General features: G+C 38.4%; 1 protein-coding gene and 1 long non-coding RNA gene across 3 annotated transcripts; one reads left to right on the top strand and one right to left on the bottom strand.

Moving 5' to 3' along the window:
• Positions 1-1,607: 1,607 nt before the first annotated feature.
• Positions 1,608-14,275, bottom strand: LOC101800068 (serine/threonine-protein kinase RIO2). Its single transcript, XM_072039453.1, is given in 11 exon segments — positions 1,608-1,925; positions 5,235-5,328; positions 6,019-6,291; positions 6,293-6,529; positions 7,410-7,502; positions 7,899-8,090; positions 9,994-10,082; positions 11,762-11,937; positions 12,858-12,974; positions 13,797-13,935; positions 14,132-14,275. Coding segments are annotated over 11 exon segments (1,638 nt in total). The 5' UTR covers positions 14,198-14,275; the 3' UTR covers positions 1,608-1,763.
• A 414-nt stretch (positions 14,276-14,689) lies between these two features.
• On the top strand, positions 14,690-20,104 carry LOC113840465 (uncharacterized). Of its 2 annotated transcripts, XR_005261721.2 has the most exons (5): positions 14,690-14,834; positions 15,154-15,242; positions 18,568-18,630; positions 19,176-19,293; positions 19,475-20,104. It is a non-coding gene; the product is annotated as an uncharacterized lncRNA (long non-coding RNA). The 2 variants fall into 2 exon arrangements; XR_011809961.1 differs by having other exon boundaries at positions 14,690-15,242.
• Positions 20,105-20,307: the final 203 nt, after the last annotated feature.

Raw genomic sequence — 20,307 nt, forward strand, 5'->3', positions numbered from 1 at the left:
TAATAAAGATATATTAAGCTGTAACTCCCTCACTTACTCTACTCTCTGAAAAGTCTCGTCTGGCAGAGTAAATGAAAATGATAACTTACAGCCATCCATTAGAATACCTTTAAAAGAGTTAATGGATGCTTTAAAGGAACGTTTTGAAAATAAACAGCATGGATTTCCATCATTCCATCCTTTCTATTCTCATGGAGCACAATAAAACGGGACAGGCTTTGTATATTTTTGGAACCCATTACCAAGACAGACTTCAGGTCATGCACCAGAAAGAACTCACCCACTGTGAAAAGCTCTAAATTAGAAGCCAAAAAGTGTGTGCACATCTTATGCAAAGAGCTTCAACTGAAATCTCATTAAGCAGTCACTGAAACAACCCCTTAACAGATAAGAGTGTAGAAACATAAAAGTATGTTTTTTCCCTTTACATTTAAAATGGAAATAAAATTAAATTCAATTAGGCTGCTTTTCTGCCCGTGCTAAAAAGAGCTATTTGCATCAGGAAACAGCCCTACATACCTTGATAACAATCACATTTAAGATTTAATTGGACTTCCTTACTTCTGTCACCAGACCTTCCTGCAGCTTTGATGCTAAAAGAAACACTTATCTATTACATCTCTGCTCCGGCCTGCCATGCTTTTAAGAATGTATACCGCTGCTAGCTAAGACTAGTTTTTTTATTGTAAAAGCAAAAAGACAGAAGTTGAAAACTTTCAAAGCAGAGCATGCTGCAAGACAGGACAGAGGCTGTAATTCTCAATAGACTAAAAGCTGATTTTCAGTTAGGGTAAAGTAGAATATAGATAGTATCAGGTGTGAGTAAAAAATCAACCTCAAATCCAAACTTCCTCATTTCCCCAGCCAAGTAAAAGATTTAAAACGTTGCAAACTATGGGTTGATGACAAACTTTACCATGTCATACGTCTCTAGGAAGGCTCTTCACCTAAATCACAGATACATCAAGATACTTGTTTTTCTAGGTCTTCAGAGACCCAAAATAACATAAAAAAAACCATGGTAATATTTTTTAAAAAGAGAAGTTCAGAATGCTCACCACTTTATGTAAATTGTTAAATGAATTAGATTTATTGGTAACTGCACAGCCAAATTCAAAACCTGAGTGACTGCCAGATCTCTACAGCACTGACTTATTCCTTTTCTCTTATCTATAGATCTTTTCAAGATCTATACAAGATCCTGGAGTGAAAGGAAAAACAAGTAAGAATTGCTTGGTTCAAAGAATGTACATTATCATGTTGTTTGATGATCCTTGTACAGGTTCAAAAGAAATTTTAGAGTGTTAAAAGCTATCAGTTTTTATTTCCTTTTGATTTTTAATTAAATCAAACAAATATCTGTTTGTAACCTGAGGGCAGAATTTCACATTTAAATTTTATGTTGTAGGAACAAAGGAAAATTTTTAAAGAGGAATCCTCTGCACATCAGAAGATTCTTAATCTATACAAAAACAGTAAAATTGACCTAAAACAAGATACTGTTGGAAATACTGTACTTAAATGATCGTACCTAGTACTACTAATTTATTTTAAATCACAGTCGATATTTTTAACTAGGAACACAAAATAAAATCATGCAAACAAAACCAGAGGAACCAGCGTGATGTTTATTAGTTTCCAAAAATACACGGTATCGTTAAGAACTTTTTCCTCCACTGTATAAAAGGATGCTTGGTTATTAGGTAACTGTTTTAGCTGTATGTACTGTGAGTTTTCTCATGTTCGGTGGCAGCTATGATAAATTATCCCCAGAAACTAGCTGCATCCAAGCTTGACTTAATGTTGTGCATATTTTCTCGACGTTGTTTGGTATAAACGTTTGCCTCTCCTTTCTGTAGTCGTCGCCTCAGAGCAGACTTCTGCTGTTTTGTCAGCTGACGTTTTATCTTCCTTTTCACCAGTTCCTACAAATAAATAAACAATTCAGTATCAGAAGTTTTTGAACATCATTTAGTACTAACATTACCATAATGATACTGTATTCTCAGTACTAACATGAACACGTGGTAGTGAACCTGTCGAGAAGACCACCATGCGCTGAGCAGCTGGTGATCCACACCAGGGTTAACTCGAGTTTGCCCAGGCCTGCCCTGTGCTGTGCTGCCCATACTGTGTGGCCCCAGAACCCCCTGTGGGGCTGCACAAATCCCTTGGCCTGGGGCAAACTCAGCCAGCTTCTTGGGACAGAGGAGCCTGCAGGCAGCTTCCGCCTGGTTCCAGTGATTACCACTGCTCTGTGGTCTTGCCTTTATCTAACAGAGCAGAAAGAAGTTATAATAAGAACTTCACCTCTTCTCAACAGCAGAAATTGAGCAAGCAGAGTTGTTTCTTTGTAAGAAAATCATGTAATTATCTCAACTGAGTGAAAGGGGAGAACCTCTGCTACAGACAAGGTCTACAGTATAGCTATGTGGTTTGGAGTCAGGGTCAGGGCTCTAGCATTTGAAGGGGTGTACGATCACCTGTGCTATTTTTTTTTTCTTTTAGCGTTAGCTCTAATAAAAAGCATCTTAGGTGATATCTTGCAGAGTTTAGGTGCCTTTCATTCAGGAATCATAATGAACCAGTACTTTTCAGTGCAAAACATATGCCTTCAGCAAAAATGATAATGTCCTGTGCTTGGAGATTTGACAAACATCTTGTAAGTAGAAAAAGGACCAAGAGAGTTTGCTCCAGCACAAGGAGAGATCTCCTTGTCCTTATCACAACCCATGAATATTTTTTACATCATCATGTTTTCTCCCCCTTTTTCCACCTGAGGACAGGGCTAAGAGAAGCATGGAGGAGCTGAGGTACCTGCTGGTGCAAAATTACCCCACAATCTAGTAACATTTCTTTTGCATTTACCCCAATTTCTCTTGCCTTGTTTTTTGTTTATGATACTGTCAGCACATTAAGTAGTAAGTTGGTAGTTAAGTCAGGAACCAGAAAGAATTCTTTTGGCACTGTTTAAAAACTGCTGTGACTAATACAACTAAATTATGCAAATACAAGGTAGTAAATAAATCCAGGTACCCAATGCTGATTTCAGTAAGAATGCTGTAGTAATTACATAGTATTCACCTGAATAGTAGTTTCCTAAGCTTTACCACATGCAGGTTGACTATCAAAAATGTGAATAAAAAGAGTAGTATAAGATCTGTCTTTCTTTCCTCGGAAGCTTAGCAGAACTCAGTATTTAAACAAGAGCATTTTGGAAATTAAATCTGTGAATGCTCTTTAAAAATATTCCAGAAGAAATTCCTGAGGAAAGCTGGTAAGAACTAGTTTAAACTGGGCCACTGATGTTTTTCTTCTGTCAGTAAGACAATTGTCATCCTCTGCTTTTTATAGGCAGAGCTCTGAAAGAAGGCTTCTCTACTTCTCCCACTTCAGTGGACAGATGACTTCCTTCACAGTTCATACAAGGCTCGCTAGAAGAAACTTTGCAATACAAATACCAGATATTTTCACTATGCAAAAATGTAAATTCACAAAATACTACTGCTCAACCACAGCATGCAAGTCTCACTAGTCTCTCCATCATCCTAAGCCTGACTGTAAGCAAAATGAATAAACAAATCTATCATTTATTATTTAAATTTTTGCATAGTTTGCATTATTTCCTATAATTAAATTGCAGCAGTCCCTACAAAGATTTGTACAAGCACAACAAGACATTTTATTTTGTCTGGAATAGCTTATTGTCTGTAACTCATAAGGCTTTCTTTTTGGCACAGTCACCCAGCTATGACTGCACCTACTGCTATTACTGCTATTGTTTATACATGCCCATATGAATTCCTTCTGTGTGTTTAATCTGGAAACCTGCTTATGTTTTAATGTGTTTCTTCATTGAGAAAGCTATATAAACAACAGAGAAGTGCTAGAAGCAGTAACAGGCATTGGCTCTAAGCAGCTCAGTGGGTCTTACTGCAGTGCCTTTTGTGTTTTTCGTTTTGCAATCACGTTCTGATGTTACAAATAGCTCATCATGCATATCCTTTCTTTAGTTCTAGTATTCAAAAGTTCAAATAAGATTTAACAATGGGCAGAAACATTTTACTTAGCGTAAGAGCATATAAATGGAAAGATTACACAAAGTAAATTGACACAGGATGTTTATGTGGCTGAATCTCTTGAAAGCTGCTTCTGCTTTTATCTTTCTTTTAGAACAGAATATTAGGTACTTAAATGCCATTTGAATATTTTAACAAGTTCGATGTGTCTGCCTACAGAAAAAACATGTGTTCGCTAAACAATCAGGAAGGTTTCTACAGTGAGTGACCACTGCTACCACCTACTGGTGTACAGAAATATAATTTCAAATAGGGATCTATAGGCGATTCCAAAAGAAATCCTACACATTTAGGTTAGCAAACTGAAAGGGAAAAAATATGTATCGCATGGATCAGAAGCCAGGCGATTCCTAGCATTTATCCTAGCATTTATCCTAGCTCTTCTTTACTTCATTTCATAATTCAAGGCTAATTCTTTTTCTCCTTAATAAGGCACAAGGCCATGTCCTACAGTAAGAACAGGGATGACTAACAAAAGTCTCTCTTTCCTTCACACGAAGTCCTGTAAAAGTCTTACACAACTTGCAAACATGCTGTTCCCTAACACATTTTTTTATGCATAAAACTGGCCTTTCTTCCATTTAAAATTTAGACACACTCTTTAAAATGTGATAGAGGTAGCCATACTGGATAGTATACTGAGTAGGGATGAAGAAAGATGTAAAATTCTGCCACAAAGTATTGATTTATGTAATGCTGAAAGTCAAATTCATATTGCCAAAGACACCATGACTACAATGAATTCATATCTATGTTTCAGAAATGTGGTAAGAGATGTGTTAAAAAGACAGATGAAAAAAGGCCAAGTTAAATCTTTACTCACGCATGCAAATTTAAAATACAAAAACATTAATTATGGGCAACAGAATTGATTTCTAGCAACAGAAATGAAATTAAAGTTGCTAATGCCGGAGTAGAGCTTTTGTGAAAGAGCAAAGAACAACACATGAAGTACAGCACTGGATATAATTCACTTGTAAACATGTAGAAAGCATCAGACCTATTTTCTGTGAACATGGAACTACAAACCAAAGATGTACATAGTAGTAATCAATTAAAGACAGTTACTGCTAACTACGTATTTGTAAAAATATCTTCAACAGCTACGTCCTAAGATGGTATCAGAGTAAACTAGACAGTAGCAGTAATAATTACCGGTGGAATGGTTGAACAGCTCCCAACACTGCTGGTTGACGTACTTTTAGTTCTTGTTCTGTGCTCCGCAATATGAACCATACTGTCTTCATTTCTAAAATATGTAAATTAATGTTTTATTCCATTCAGTGAGCATCATGTTTCAGTCATTTTTTTGATATACAATCAAAAGTGCTAGCAGAACATTTGAGTACTACAGAAAGAACATTTACATTTGAAATATTAACACTAGTTCAAAAAACACATTTTATGACAGGAAGGATTATAGTGCAATAGCCACATACATACTACACAAAGTAGTGTAAGAAAAAGAAGCTTCAGAACACTAAAAAGATTAATTCAGATTCTGTACATTGCCTAGGCGTAGAATTTCACGAAAAAGGAAAAATTGAAAAAGAAAACAGGGTATATGAACTTTATATATGCATTCAGGTACATGGGGAGCTTGCAAACTAATAGTTTGAATTTTATATAAGAAGGGGTTAGCTTAAAGGTAAGAAGGAATTTCCAAGTGTGTCAGTAAAGGCATTAAAAGCCACATGGTATGACGTTCAGTAAAATATATTTGAATAATATATTCCAAAGAGCTTGTTCTTGCTAATTTCAGCCGAATGAGGGGCAGAGGCTGAGAAAGAGCACTCTAATTATAAACTCACTTGTCAAAGCTACTTAGCAGCAGCAGCGTTTTAATATAAAAAAAACCTTTTACTCACATTATTACTAGAAATAAAGAAAAAAGAAGAAAATTTCACCACACCACTAGACAGTAAATATAAGTATTTACCTGTAAGGTCTCAATTCCTTATTTAAAGTTGACAAGTCAACCAGATCAGGGCATTCATCGTTGTCCTTATCACTGCTGCCCTCTGTCTGATTTTCAGCAGCATTGTCAGGTATTCTTTTGTGCTCAGAAAAACCAAGTGCACAACTCTCTGCATCTTCACTGGACTTCGAAAGCACAGGCTGCCCTTCAACCTTTTCTAAGGCTGAACTCAACTCTGACATACTCAGTCCTTGTGAATTTTCACTACTTTCTGTGGCTTCAGCATCTTCACTGTGATAACAAGTCTTCAGAGGTTCTGCTTTCAGAAACCACTTCATATATGAAGTCTGCATTGTTTTCTTTATCTTGGCTGAGGAAGTTGGCGTTACTTTCAGCATCTTCTACAAATTCCCTCTCCTCTGTTGTATGATCATCCTCATCAGAGCACTCTGGGAAAAGCAGCTCATCATCTTCCTGCATTTCCTTTGTATAACCACTGGCAGCAATCTCTATGTCAAGAGAACTCTCTCTCCTGAAAGAAATAGAAGTGAGCTTTCTTTTAATATATCAAATCATTATGCTGTATTTTGGATTAAAAATACTATCCAGTTAGACTATAATTACCATGCTATTAACAAAAAGAGTATACTCCATTGGAACATAGGTAACATATTACAGTGCAGGGCTTTGGGTAGTTAGCAGAATGTAGCCTGACAGAACCAGACTTTCATACAAGATGATTCCATCTTCATAATCAGCACTTACTGAAAGCAAACAATTTGATTTTAACAAATATAATACTTAAATTATGCTTGTGCAAACAGAACGATGAAGGACATGTTGACACACACACAGACAATTCCCCTTTGAGAAAGGGCTCAGAGTGATATAAAACCCTTTTAACTGAATCAGCTTTGCTCTTAAAATATGTGAGAAAATTGTTTGCTTTTCAAAAGGGACAAGCTACAGTAGGAAAATTTTGAAGATAATATTTGAAGAGGCGGTCACCACATGTACTAGCATTTTTGAAAATTAAATTTAAAATTAAAAACTAAGTTAATACTTGATCCCCCAGGACTGTTAAATATGGTTTTAAGAGTCAGAGAAACTAATTCTGCGTCACCGTAACATTTACGGCATTTGGATGTATCTCCTTCCCCTAGCTGCAAGAGGTAAGACGAAGGAGACAGCAGATTTTAAGACGTGCTTCAGTTTTTGGAAACCACTTTTAGTAACTGCCAGTGAAGAAAGTATGTATCCTTTTTACTGTAAGAATGACAAAAATATTTCAAATTGGCTCTTTTTCCCCCTGTTCACTTCTAAAATCATCTCTCAGAGGCATCCATTTTTCTCAGAAAACCAACGTAACTACCATAACATGGGGGAATTACGAGTCAGCTGGCATTTTTTACCTGATATCTTGGAATGATGGGAAGAGCTCACTCTCATAGTTGAAGCATTTCTTAAAAAACTCCTTAATGCAGTTAACATCCCTGTCAAAATACCTGTTTAAAAAATACAGAATTGTAAAAATGCAATAATCAAGGAAATTAAGTCTACTGGTATGACAAACTTTTACTCTACTTTCTTGCCTTTTATTTGAATATTAATAACCATCAGTGACTCGAAGTGAGAAAGTACACGTGTAGGTATACATACATAAATGCAGATTATTTCTATTCATTTCTTAATTGAAAGAAATAATATTAACTGAGAAGCAATTAATTACACATTTATCCTAAGGAGATTTCTACTCATTCATGAAACAAATTGCATTTGTAATGTATGGTGAAAACAGTAGAAAAAGAATTTGAAGCAGGCTTATGAAAACAAATCATGGTTGACTATTTGTTGTTATCAGCACTTAACTGGTTTATTTTGCATACATCATTTGTACGTACCATTCAGCATTTGGATGTGATGTTGATATCATCTGAGGGAAATCAATCATAGTGACATGATCATCATTATCCAGTATGAGATTAAATTCATTGAAATCCCCATGAATCAAACCATGATTGCCAAGTTTTACAATTAGATCCATTAATTCACTGTAGACAGCGGCAGGGTCTTCGATGTGGTGTACTTGGCATCTGGAAAGTTAAATAAAAAAGAAAATATCCTGAACCCTGAAGGAATTAATTTAAAAATATAGACAAGGCATATGAGTTACATCTGAGAGAATGACAGGGTCACAATTTGAGTCGTAAGGGATCTCCAGAGGTTACTAGTCCAATACTCTGCTCATAGCTATGTCAATTCTGAGATTAGATGAGACTAATCAGAGCTCTACCAATGCGGGCTTGAAAGTTTCCAGGGATGGAAACATACTGTGCAATCTCCACCACACTGCCCTCATGGGGAGAAAGCTTCTCCTATCTCCAGGTTAAATCCCTCGTTTTAACTAAAGCCCTTTGTCTCTTGTACTCCTATCAAACACGATGGTTATGCTGCCTAATTTAAACAATGGATCAGCGAATTTTTATGTCTGGATTGTTTTAGGTAACTTAGGTCTTCTTGTATTCAAATGCCATTCAAATGTCTCACAAAAAAGTGTTTTCAAGACTAAGCTGGGGATAAGGCAAAGCCAAAAAAAAAAAAAAAAAAAAGCTTAAAGCACTCCAGAATATACTCCAGCATAAACTCCAGAATAAAAGCAAAGTATATGTTTTGCCCCAAAAGTGCGCAGAATAGACATCACCTTATTTTTACAAGCAGAATAAATAGGCAGCTGTCTTATTATACCAGGAGCTGTCAAGAAGCCGTCATTTACAGCTAATTTGTGATATATTTTGGCCTGAATGCAACACTGTAGTGTTATGAGAACATATCAGTTGCACATACAAACAAAACACAATGGAATTCAAGCAGCTCTGTAATAGGCTGCTGTTGAATATTTTCATATTAACAGCAAAATTAATTGGTGACATTTCTTATAGCCAGAGGTCTGTATCATAAAATATATCATTTGTTCTTTGAATTTGGAAGTCATCTAAACTGGTATCTTCTGAGATGCTGATCACCTGAAATAATTTCTCATCTAGTACAGCATCTCCTTCAGGAAATGCTTAGTTAAAATTGCAGAACTGGGATAGCATGGTAAGCCTCACCTGCAATGCCCACATGTAACTTTAAAGCTTTCTGTCTACAGGACAGATGTGGAACTATTTAACAAAGGCGGGGAAACGGGATAGAATAAAGTCTTAAAAGGCACTTCTTCAATGTAACTCTTCAACTGTATACTTTGGGATTAATTACACTGAACCTTTGTTACTGTACATTATACAGAGTATCAAATAGCTATTTTGCATTCTGCTATGGAAACAAAACAAGCCATTCATTCACATACAAAATTCAACATTTTTTCATGTTTCTGGATGTTGAAAAACTGAAGAAAAGTAATCTTCCTTGAGCAAAAAACAGCGTTCAATGCACACAAATACATAAAATAAAAAATAAAACAAACAAAAAACAAACACCCCCCAAAAAAATCAACACAGAAGTTCTACAATGGCAACTGTACAAGTTGTAATCCTACCTGAATCTTTACCACAACATGGATCATGAACTGGAGCTCAGAACGTGGAGGATACACAACTCAATACTGAATATTTGATATACTGAATATATCAATATTGAATATCATTGAATAGATAACATATAGAACATAAAATTTCTGTGTAGAAAATGGTTGTAGCACTAACCTCTGTATCACATTGCTCCTCTGATGTATTCCGTACTTAAAAAAAAAAAAAAAGTCTATTTCCACCAGTCTTTTTGGACAAAGAGAGTATGTTTTTAGTTTTCCTTCTCTCACCAATTTCTCCAAATATAATGAAGCAGAACCCTAGCTGTTCTGGGCCTGACTTTATTCATGCTTTATTCAGCATGATCAGAACTGACTCACACGATAAGGAAAAACGTCATCCCTGCTGTCTTACTGAACCTATCGTTGTTAGGGTTTCTGTAAAACAGACTTCAAGCTTCCAAACTTACTAAGGGTAGCCATCAAGGAGTTCCATAATAACTGCATGCCTGTTGTAGTCTACAGGTTTTGGAACAGGAAATCCTCTGTCATACAAAGCCTGGAAAGAGACAACATATTGAAAAAATAAAAGATAACCATTAAGAAAACATTACATACCTGACAAACTACAAATATAAGATAAGCAGTTAAGCACCATTGCGGAAGCAGCATCCTACACATTATTCAACTGCTAACTGTAAAAGTCAAATCATGTGCTTAAGGAGGAAGAGCAATCTGAATTTTCACTACTAACTATGCTTCTGTATTTTCCAGAGTTTAGTTATCCTGCAGGTGGCAGGAAAACACAACAGGATAGAAAAACAGCAGAATCGTATCTGGTCTGTTAGCTTAAGAAACCACCAGCAGATAATTGGGAATAGGGTGTTAGAAAAAGGGTCAACAGTTCTTGTAAATACAGTTTGGCCTGGTCAGGTAATCCACACTCAGTCTCAGTAAGGCAAAAGTTTCTTCTTAAATATTAATATCCAGTATTACACTACATTAAAGATTAACTAAAGGTAGGCCATAGTATTTTGTAGCTCTGTTAGCTTGCTCTAACCATATTTACCAAATCATTCACTTGATTCACAGAATGGCTCAGGTTGGAAGGAACCTTAAAGACCACCTGGTTCCACCCCTTCTGCCATGGGCAGGGACACCTCCACTAGACCAGGCTGCTGAAAGCCCCATCCATCCTGGCCTTGAACACCTCCAGGGATGGGGCATCCACAGCTTCTCTGGGCAGCCTATGCCAGTGCCTCACCATCTTGAGCACAGAATTTCCTCCTAGTATCTAATCTCAATCTACCATTATTTTAATTTAAAACTGTTACTCCTTGTCCTATCACAACACTCCCTGAAAGAGTCCCTCCCCAGCTTACCAGTAGGCCCCCTTAAGTACTGCAGGCTGCTATTAGCATTCCCTTAAGCCTTCTCTTCTCCAAGCTAAATAACCCTGACTCTCAGCTTTTCTTCACAGGAGAGGTGCTTCACCCCTCTGATCACCTTTGTGGTCCTCCTCTGGGCCCACTCTAACAGCTCCACATACTTCTTGTGCTGGGGGCCCCAAACCTGGATGCAGCACTCCAAGTGGGGCCTCACAAGGGCAGAGCAGAGGGAGACAATCACCTCTCTCCACCTGCTGGCCACTCCTCTGTTGATGCAGCTCAGGAGGCTGCTGGCCTTCAGGGATGCAAACAAATACTTCTGGCTTATGTCAAGCTTTTCATCCACCAGAACATCCAAGTCCTTCTCTGCAGGGCTGCTCTCAGTGTGCTCTCCTCCCAGTTTGAAACTCATCGCTTACAGACCTAACAAATACTCTGTAATTATGTTTGTGGAAGTGATCCAAATTGACAAGACTAAAATACTAGTAGATACTTCACGAATTTTCCCTAGCATATAGTCTTTCCTAAGACAAGGTTAAGTGAAATGGCGATAGTTTATTCACTGCCTTTATTAAGACTCAGATGACTGGACAGCTTCACCTGAAATTTTATGGAAATTGCTTCAGTTCCATACGACTTCCATGGCAAAGTTTGATTTTGTCACTTGAAAGTATACAAAATGCATCAGCACTGTCATTCTCTGAAATGTATACTTTAAGTCCACTAAAAAAAACAAATAAAAAGCATACATCCTAACATATACTGCAAATATGAAGTGATGAGAAGATAATCTGAGAAGTACATTCCAGACTATTACATCGTTGTTAATATGGTGCAAACAACCACCTACCTTCATGTAGGCAAACTCTTTCATTGCTGCTAGCCGGGATAAATACAGCCATGACATTTTGTGCCTGTGCTTATGGTAGTCACGCTTATTTTTCAGGCTGCGAAAGGAAGTTCTTCCAAGCCTGTGCAATTTCATTGCAAACTGCTGCTCGTCTTCATTTGCAACAATATAAATATCTAGGAGAAAAAACAGCAGCACAGATCTGAGAAATAAATGGTATCTGACAGGTATATAATGCAACAGTGCAGTGAGAAATCGGTTACTTGACTTCTTGTAACTGCTATTTCTGGAATAGCAAAGTCTACTACACTTCTTTTAACAGAAAAGACAACCAAATTTGTATATTATGTATTACAAATCTGAACAAGAAGAAGTCATTGGTGAAGAGATTATGCTGCTCCACTAGTAGAATATCATAGAATCATTACGGTTGGAAAAGACCTCCAAGATCATCTGGTTGAACCATCCATCTGATCTGAAACATATTTCAGACTAGGGGATAAGAAGTAACTTAATGGCACACTAGAAAAGACTTCTCCTGACTGGACAGAAAACTCAAGGTACCTCTTACTTTAAAACAGTGTTAGCAATTGGCTATGTTTCATTTTTACCATTTGTCCCCAATAATCCTCTTTTTTTTTTTTCGTCATTTTTTAATGACAAAAGACATGCTGTGCCAAATTACAATCAACATATGAGCATGAGAAACCAAGATAGCACTCCAATAGTTTGGACTGTATATTACTTTTTTTTTTTTTTTAGGTGGGATGAAACATTTGATGTTAATCTTTTTGACAGAAGGCTTCAAAATTCTTTGCAAGTCACAAGACAACTGTCACCTGTTTGCAAAATACCTTTTAAGGAACCATCCAAGAATTGTACAAAATGGTCAAAGTGGAACAACACTTGTGAAAAAAATCAGATGTAGTCAAGACTCACACAGAACTTGAAGTGACCATAAATTTTGGTGTTTGACAGATTAACTGATATGACTATCCAAAGGTAAATTCACCAAGTTTCCAACAAATTAACAAAAATACAGACCCATTTCTTCTAAAAAAAAAAATTATATACTGAAAACACTTTTTTAAATTACCTGATTCTTTGCCAACACCCATCTGGTTTCCAACAGAACTGATGACTTGCCGGGAAGACAGAGTTCTCAAGGCAAGGTAATCATATCCTGCCTTAGTTAACCGATAGCCCTGGACAGCTAGGAAAAAATAAATTACACAACATTTCATTCCATATTATGCATGTGTTTCTTTTAAAAGAAGTTTCATTTTGGTCTCTCTTTTTTTTTTTTCCTGCTTATGGTACACAACACTCAAATAGTATTTTCACTGTTGGCTAGTATCAACCCAACTTGACAGTAAGTTTAAATTCGTGCAAGCCTTTTGAAAACTAACTGGATAAAAAGTAGACATTTTGTTAGCCCCTTGGTAACGCAGGCAGTGACAATGGTTCAAGTTGCATAGGATTACTTTGAAAGATGATTACTTAGGAGACACGGCAAGGATTCAGGATTGTTTCAAAGACCTAAACCAAACCTTAATGGTCTGAAAAACGGAGACAAAAAGGAGATGAATTTCATGAAGACTCCCACATTGTGCTTGCAAAGCCAGATGCAAGTGCAAGACTAAAGGAAATCCAACGCTACTAACAGAATGGGACAGAATAAATACTACTTTAGTGATCGTTCCTGACCGGCTGAAGGTATAAGGCTTTTGCAGTCCGCTCCAGTTTGTCTGCTGTAAGACTGTAACACATTTGGGCTGATCCCTATGTGAACTTAAATACTACCTTAGCTAACAATTATTTATTTTATCCACGAATTTGGACGAACGAATCCATGAATTTCAGAAATCACCAACACCATTTGTTGCTGAAGGAGTTCACATTCCCCAGCTAGCCCCAAGGCGAGACGGGGCTCACAAACGCCCCGGATACCCGAATGACCAAGCTACCGCACTTCTGTGGCGCTGAAGAACCGGGAGGGCCGGGAGGAGGCTCCCAGCGCAGGCCCCACACTCACTTTTGGTCCGCTCGTAGGCCAGGAGCTTGTGCTTGGCCAGCTCCCGCAGCACCTTGTTGCAGCCGCCGTGCTTCAGGCTGGCGATGGGCGCCACCAGGCTGCCAGGCACGATCTCGTGGTTCTTCATGCCCATCTCCACCTGCCGGGGGGCGAGAGGGAACGGTCGGCGGCATCAGCGGGGAGGGGACGGGAGGGGAGGGGGGGGGGGGGGAGCTGCGCCTTCCCTTCCCTTCCCTTCCCTTCCCTTCCCTTCCCTTCCCTTCCCTTCCCTTCCCTTCCCTTCCCTTCCCTTCCCTTCCCTTCCCTTCCCCTGTCCCCGTCCCGTCCCGTCTCACCGCGGTGAGCACCCTGAAGTGCTGCCCGCTGAGGTACCGCAGCACGGCCACGTTCAGCTTCCCCATGGCGGCCGCGCCCGCACCCCCCTCACAGGGCTGGCCGGCCTCACGCGGACGCACCGCGCATGCGCACGCCCCCCTCTCCCCTACCTCGCCCTACCGGCGGAGCTTGTTTTGGGTCCTGGCAGCTACATAGAGACGCGTGTCCTCCGATGTATCTTCGCATACCGAGCCGGTAGCAAAGTCACTTACAACTCAAAATAGAGACAAAACAAGCCTCTACGAATCGAGACAGAATAAGCCTTAAGGTGATGGCTTAACCCCTCGCTCTACTCTAAAAGAGTTAATGGGGTTGCATGTGTATCTGCCCAGACCGATCCAGTGGGAACACCACCCACGGCACCAGACACCCAGAGCGCTGCCCCCCGGCTGCAACTGCGCATGCGCGGCCACCGCCCACGGCCATGAGGGTGTGTGGGGGGGGGGGTGGAGGCTCCCAGTGCGCATGCGCCTGGCAGCCCCGCTCGGTGCGCACGCAGAGGGCAGTGGGGCGGGGCGGGGCGGTTCCAGACCCGGGGGTTGCGGGTTCGAGTCCCGGGGCGGACACGTTTCTTCGCCGTGACACCCCGTTATTGCCATAACTAATACCGGGGCCCAAAGAGGCAGAAATACAGCTGCAGCCATCCCATCCGTGTGTGGTTAGGTAGCAATACCTGGGAACAAATCATGTCTAACCTGCGGTGTGATGTTGCTCACGGAGGCTGGTTTTCCATTATATGTTATCACGGTTACCTCTGTCTGCACCGGTTAACGCGAAAACGCCCAGCAATGTTTCTCATGCGCTCAAATTTTGCTCGAATTTTGCAAATTTTAGCTGACAGAGCTGCAGCTCGCGAACCGCTGCCTCTGGGGGGCGGCAGTGTTTTAGAGATGAAACTGAAGTGTTTTTTGGTGGTGGTTCCTTCCCCCTCCGTCCTGCAAGATGGCATGGCAGAGAAATTATTTTCTGGTTTCTCATGTAGGTCCTCGTGTAGTCCTTCTTATAAGCTGCCTATATGGACTAGTCTATAAAGTATTTCTGCTAGAAACATGAGGAATATGTGACTGCAACGTGAGTATCCAAATGAGGTAACTCCATGCAAAAAAAGGGGATGTTAACTCCCTGTATAATCAGCTAATTAAGAGGCTGGCTGTTTCAATATATGCATAATATAGTGGACAGTAAGGCTATCCAGAATTTAATTCTTGGCTCTTAAGGCATCTGGAAAGTTGAATTTGTGAAATCAGATCTTAAATTTCAGCATGAACAGACGAACAGTTCAAACAAACAAAAAAGCAAAAAACAAAATGTGATCTTAAAGTCAGAAGTTTAACCATGAAACTTCTCTAGAAGTCTGTACTGATGTAACTGTTAATAAGCACTGTAAAAAATACTGTTATTTTTGACTGGTCAGTATACTTCTAAGGACCTGGCTGACATCATGAAGAATACACATAAGTACATTCAAATTTTTGTATTTTTAAGCATTATAGGTTTCACCCATTTTATATGCATGCATGTATATGTGTATGTACATGAATGATCATTGTGGTGTCAGAAAAAACTCAGTGTTTATAAAGTTTTTCTAATGAATAGCAGAATCCATGCCAAGTGTACAAATGCTGCACATTCTCTTCTGCAAGGAGTTTTATAAATCCCCAAAAGCTGTAGGTTAGTGTAAGGTTTGAACAGTGCAGTTCATATAGTGGGCTCTTTCATAGTAGTTTTAGGAAACTACTGTTCTCAAGATAGATATGAATGCTTAGCAGTTTTATTGCTTCAGGTGTTCCGTTTCAAATGAAAATTAGTAATAAACCTAAAGGGAATAGATTGTGGGAGCGTTAAAGTTTATAGTTTAGGTAATTGCTAAGGTGTGTGAATTAGTAAAAAAAAAAAAAAAAAAAAAAAAAAAAAAGTAATTGCTGTATGTATAAAGAGCCCACAGTGGTGGCTCTATGTTACCTACATGTTTATATCTGGAATTTTAGATCAGCATTTGGCACTTGTCAAGGAAGTGTTTAGTCACTTCATGAGCCTTAGTTGGTGGTCAGACAGCTCCGTTTGCATTGGAGTTGAGGCTTGTCTGATACGTGTGAGGTCTAGCTGGGGTCTATTCCCCCATCGTAGCTGAAAACAGCCTCCAAAAGGCTGTAAAGCAGGGTAGTGGATATTTTTAGAGTGGATAACATGGGAACCTTTCAGCTTTAATTCAGTGATACAGAATATTTAACACTTAAGTCTTTCCTAAAATACTTACTAATTCAGCTTTTCAGATTCTTTTATTTGTTAAAAACTATAGGGCTTGCAAAGCACACCATTATTTTAATGCTCATGTTGAGCAGTATGTAAAGCTTAGTGCTCGTGCAGTACATTAGTGAGGTTTCTTTCCACACATGCAGGCTTCTCAGCTCTGCCTCATCGTGGTGGTACTGCTCTCATTAGTAGGGATAAACATAAAGTCTGAAAGGTTGGCTCGTTTGCTAAGCTAGTTAAGTTTCTTATGTTTGGTGAGAGACTTCCAACAAGTTCTATACACGGTAGTGTGTTTTTTAGACATTAAACATTTAACATTAAAGGCAGGTAACAGCCCCTTCCTGCAGACTGAGTGGTGCTAACTTAAGGTGTGTGGCAGTCAGAGGTGGGTACAAGTTGATGCCATGTGGTAAAATTGTATACATGTATATGCCATTGGCAGTTCTTCTGACTGGTTACTAAGGTTCTGTAAGCCAAATTCTATAATCATCAATCATCTGTTGTTTGCAAATGTCTTAAGGAGGGCAGTCATTTTTCTTTGTCATTGTGATAACTGCTTAGTTTTCAAAAAAGGAAGGAAAGACAGAGAGCTTTATTATTATTATTATTATTATTATTATTATTATTATTATTATTTGAATTTGAATTGCTGTCCAGCCAGAGACATGGGTGCAGAGGGAGTTTGTCTGTCAGATGCCATTTAGAGAGCTCTGGTACATAAATTAGAGTGGAGAGATCAGAATGAGCCTCGATACTACTTCATTTATTTGATCACAGTGTGGGGAGAATTGAGACTTTGAAGCCAGTTTCTATGTGTTCAGATGGAGAATAAAACCATGAGAAGAAAAAGAGTAGAGCTCTCTCCTGGGCATAGAAAACTGGCAGGCTGTGACAAAGCGAGAGCTCTCAAAACCTTCCTATCAAACCTCAAACTTGGACCTGTCATTTTCTGGATGGCCAGTTTCCTGCCAGCCCACCTATTAGGTCATTAGAGATTGGAGGTATGTCCCTTCTAGGCCCTGGGTAGACTACCAGAGGGGCAGTGTCTAGCATCAAATGAACCTAGCTGCTCATTTTTGAAGTAGTAAGGACCTAGTGTCAGAAACTGGTTTTGTTATTTGAGCCAGGTTCTACTGACTGCATATGATTGACTCCAAGCCTGGACAGATATTCTCTCCACTTGAATACGTCTTTTACCAGAGCATAACAATCAATTAACAATCAATTAACAATCGACCTCATCGCAGTCTACAACTTCCTAGTAAGGGGGTGTCGAGAGGAAGGAGACCTTTTCTCCATTAACACCAGCAACAGGACCCGCGGGAACGGGGTTAAGCTGAGGCAGGGGAAGTTTAGGCTTGACATCAGGAGGGGGTTCTTCACAGAGAGGGTGGTTGCACACTGGAACAGGCTCCCCAGGGAAGTGGTCACTGCACCGAGCCTGATTGAATTTAAGAAGAGATTGGACTGTGCACTTAGTCACATGGTCTGAACTTTTGGGTAGACCTGTGCGGTGTCAAGAGTTGGACTTGATGATCCTTAAGGGTCCCTTCCAACTCAGGATATTCTATGATTCTATGAATTTACGCTGACATACTTCTCAATTTTTATGTTTTTCCACCTGTAGATTGCATCTCACTGTAGGTTGCATTTTAGTCTCCTAATTTATTCCCTGATTTTTATTTTTATTTTTGTACCACCTCATTAGTGAATGTAGAAGAAAATGCATACTAGCTGGGCTGCATCCGGAAGTGCAAACCAAAGTGCTATAGATAGCATGAATGTAGGAAAAACACACTTTATTGTCTTAATGAAGAAAAATAAGCTTTAAACTGACTTTAAATATGTCATAAGACTTCATGGTATTAGAAAACATGCTAAAACAGGCTGAAAAAACTATTATGAATCTCTCGTTTTCCAATACATTCTTAGACCAAATCCTTTGAGATTCAGAGCTATTGTCCTCACTTTAATGTGACCTTCTTTAATGCAACCTCATAATACCTTGAATATACATCTCTATGAGCCTGTGATAATATTAAACAATCATAAAGTCAATTGTTTTATAACTATTACATTATGAATTCTTTGTGTTTGTGGTACACTGAAAATTTGTTCATTGATCTTTTGCTTAATTCTACAGATACTTTTCTTACTACAGCCTGCATACAGAATGTTCTTTAAATGAGCACAGAATGTGCTTCAGGTAATTTAAAGGCTTCCTGGCTATCTTAAAAATTATATTGATTTTCACCTTGAATATTCACCTGTCCTTTATTTTTAGAGATATACAGGGAATGTGGGAGGGGAAGTGCGCCTTTTCCCCTTTTTTTTTTTTGTCACTCAGCACAAGGACAGTTATTGCCCAGCAATAACAGTATGTTCCATTTAGAGTCCAAAGCACTAATATCATTACTTTTTCTCTAGCTTTGATGTAAAAAAGATCCTGATTGTGGTTACAGAATCATAATCCTTCAGTATTTATTTTGAGGAGCTGTGAAGCCAACTTTTAACTGCCTTTGTATTCTACAGCTTTTTGTTTACAGCCTTTCTTCCTCTCTTTTTTCAATCTTATTTTTAGAAAAAATATAATAATGTTGCTGATAAGAGAAATGTAGCAGTCTTTCAGGCAAGTAAGAATAACCAGTATTAAACAAAAGGTAGAAAATCAGAAAACTATTGGCTAAAAGCTGCTATCTTGAAATGAGACTTGTTTGTTTTCAATAAGTAATTTTCTTATTTCTCTTCAAGAATGAAAGATTCTCAGTGAAAGCTAGTAGTTAAAATTAATATCCACTTGATGTGAAAATGGAACAAACATCAGAAGGACCAAGCATTTTGCTTGGCTAAAGAAACTGCAGTTCTCAAGGTAGGATAATAATTCTAAGTGAAAAATTTTCGTTTTTAAATACTTTTAATATTTCACTTTTAGAATTTGCATTTGCTTTCAAAAAGCAAATGTGGTTGGATTAGAAGGGTGTAAACTTGTACGTTCTCGTTTATTTTTAAAAGTGTTAACTTAGGATTTTTTTATTTTTATTTTTGAACAGAGGAGGAATTTATCTACGTTGGGAATTTGTTAATAGATAATTGATGTATACAATGGATATGCATATACCATTTGGATTTTTTTTCTACTGTAGCTTCACGCAATTTTTGGCATTGTAATCTTTCAAGATGTCAATGCTTCTTTATACATTTCATGCGCTTATATGTAAAGTATGTTTAAATAAGCCACTGTTTTCAGTAGATCCTGCTTTTTCAGTGAAACTCGCGTTTTGAATATTGTGGTTGTCAGAATTCTGAAGCAGCAATGCAATAAAAGAAGTTGTATAAGATCTTTTATATACAGAAACCTAGATGTACACTTTGCATATATGTATAAGTGCTTTTCTCTGGTTACAGTGTTTGCAGTCTAGTGCTAGTAATCTTTACTATGAAAGGACTTTCTATTTTTAATCCTTTAGATAATTTTTCTTTATAAAGAAATATAATTAAAAGTGACTTTATTGCGAACAGTTTTGAAGTGCTGAAATTACACATGCTGCCTATTTTTCAAAGCCTGTTACTGCTAATGAGTTTTTTATCATTATTCTGCAAAGAATGGTGATGTTATGAATTGGTATGTTATATTGTCAACAAGCATTGTTTTTGAAGAAAAGGTTTGAAGATATTCAAAACTATCACTGTTGCAACAAATCTATTGCTTTCTTTTAAATAGTTGCGCCATCCATTACAGTCCTTTGAATTCTGACAGTAATTCAGGCAAACAGGAGGAACCAAAGACCAGATGATGCTTGTGTAGCAGGCATTTTTCTGTTCATTGCCAAGTGCACAGTTCACTGTTCGGTCACCTGTGTCGGCTGGTTTAGTGCCTTTAATG

The sequence above is a fragment of the Anas platyrhynchos genome, chromosome 5, assembly GCF_047663525.1.
Source record: "Anas platyrhynchos isolate ZD024472 breed Pekin duck chromosome 5, IASCAAS_PekinDuck_T2T, whole genome shotgun sequence".
Taxonomy (NCBI): domain Eukaryota; kingdom Metazoa; phylum Chordata; class Aves; order Anseriformes; family Anatidae; genus Anas; species Anas platyrhynchos.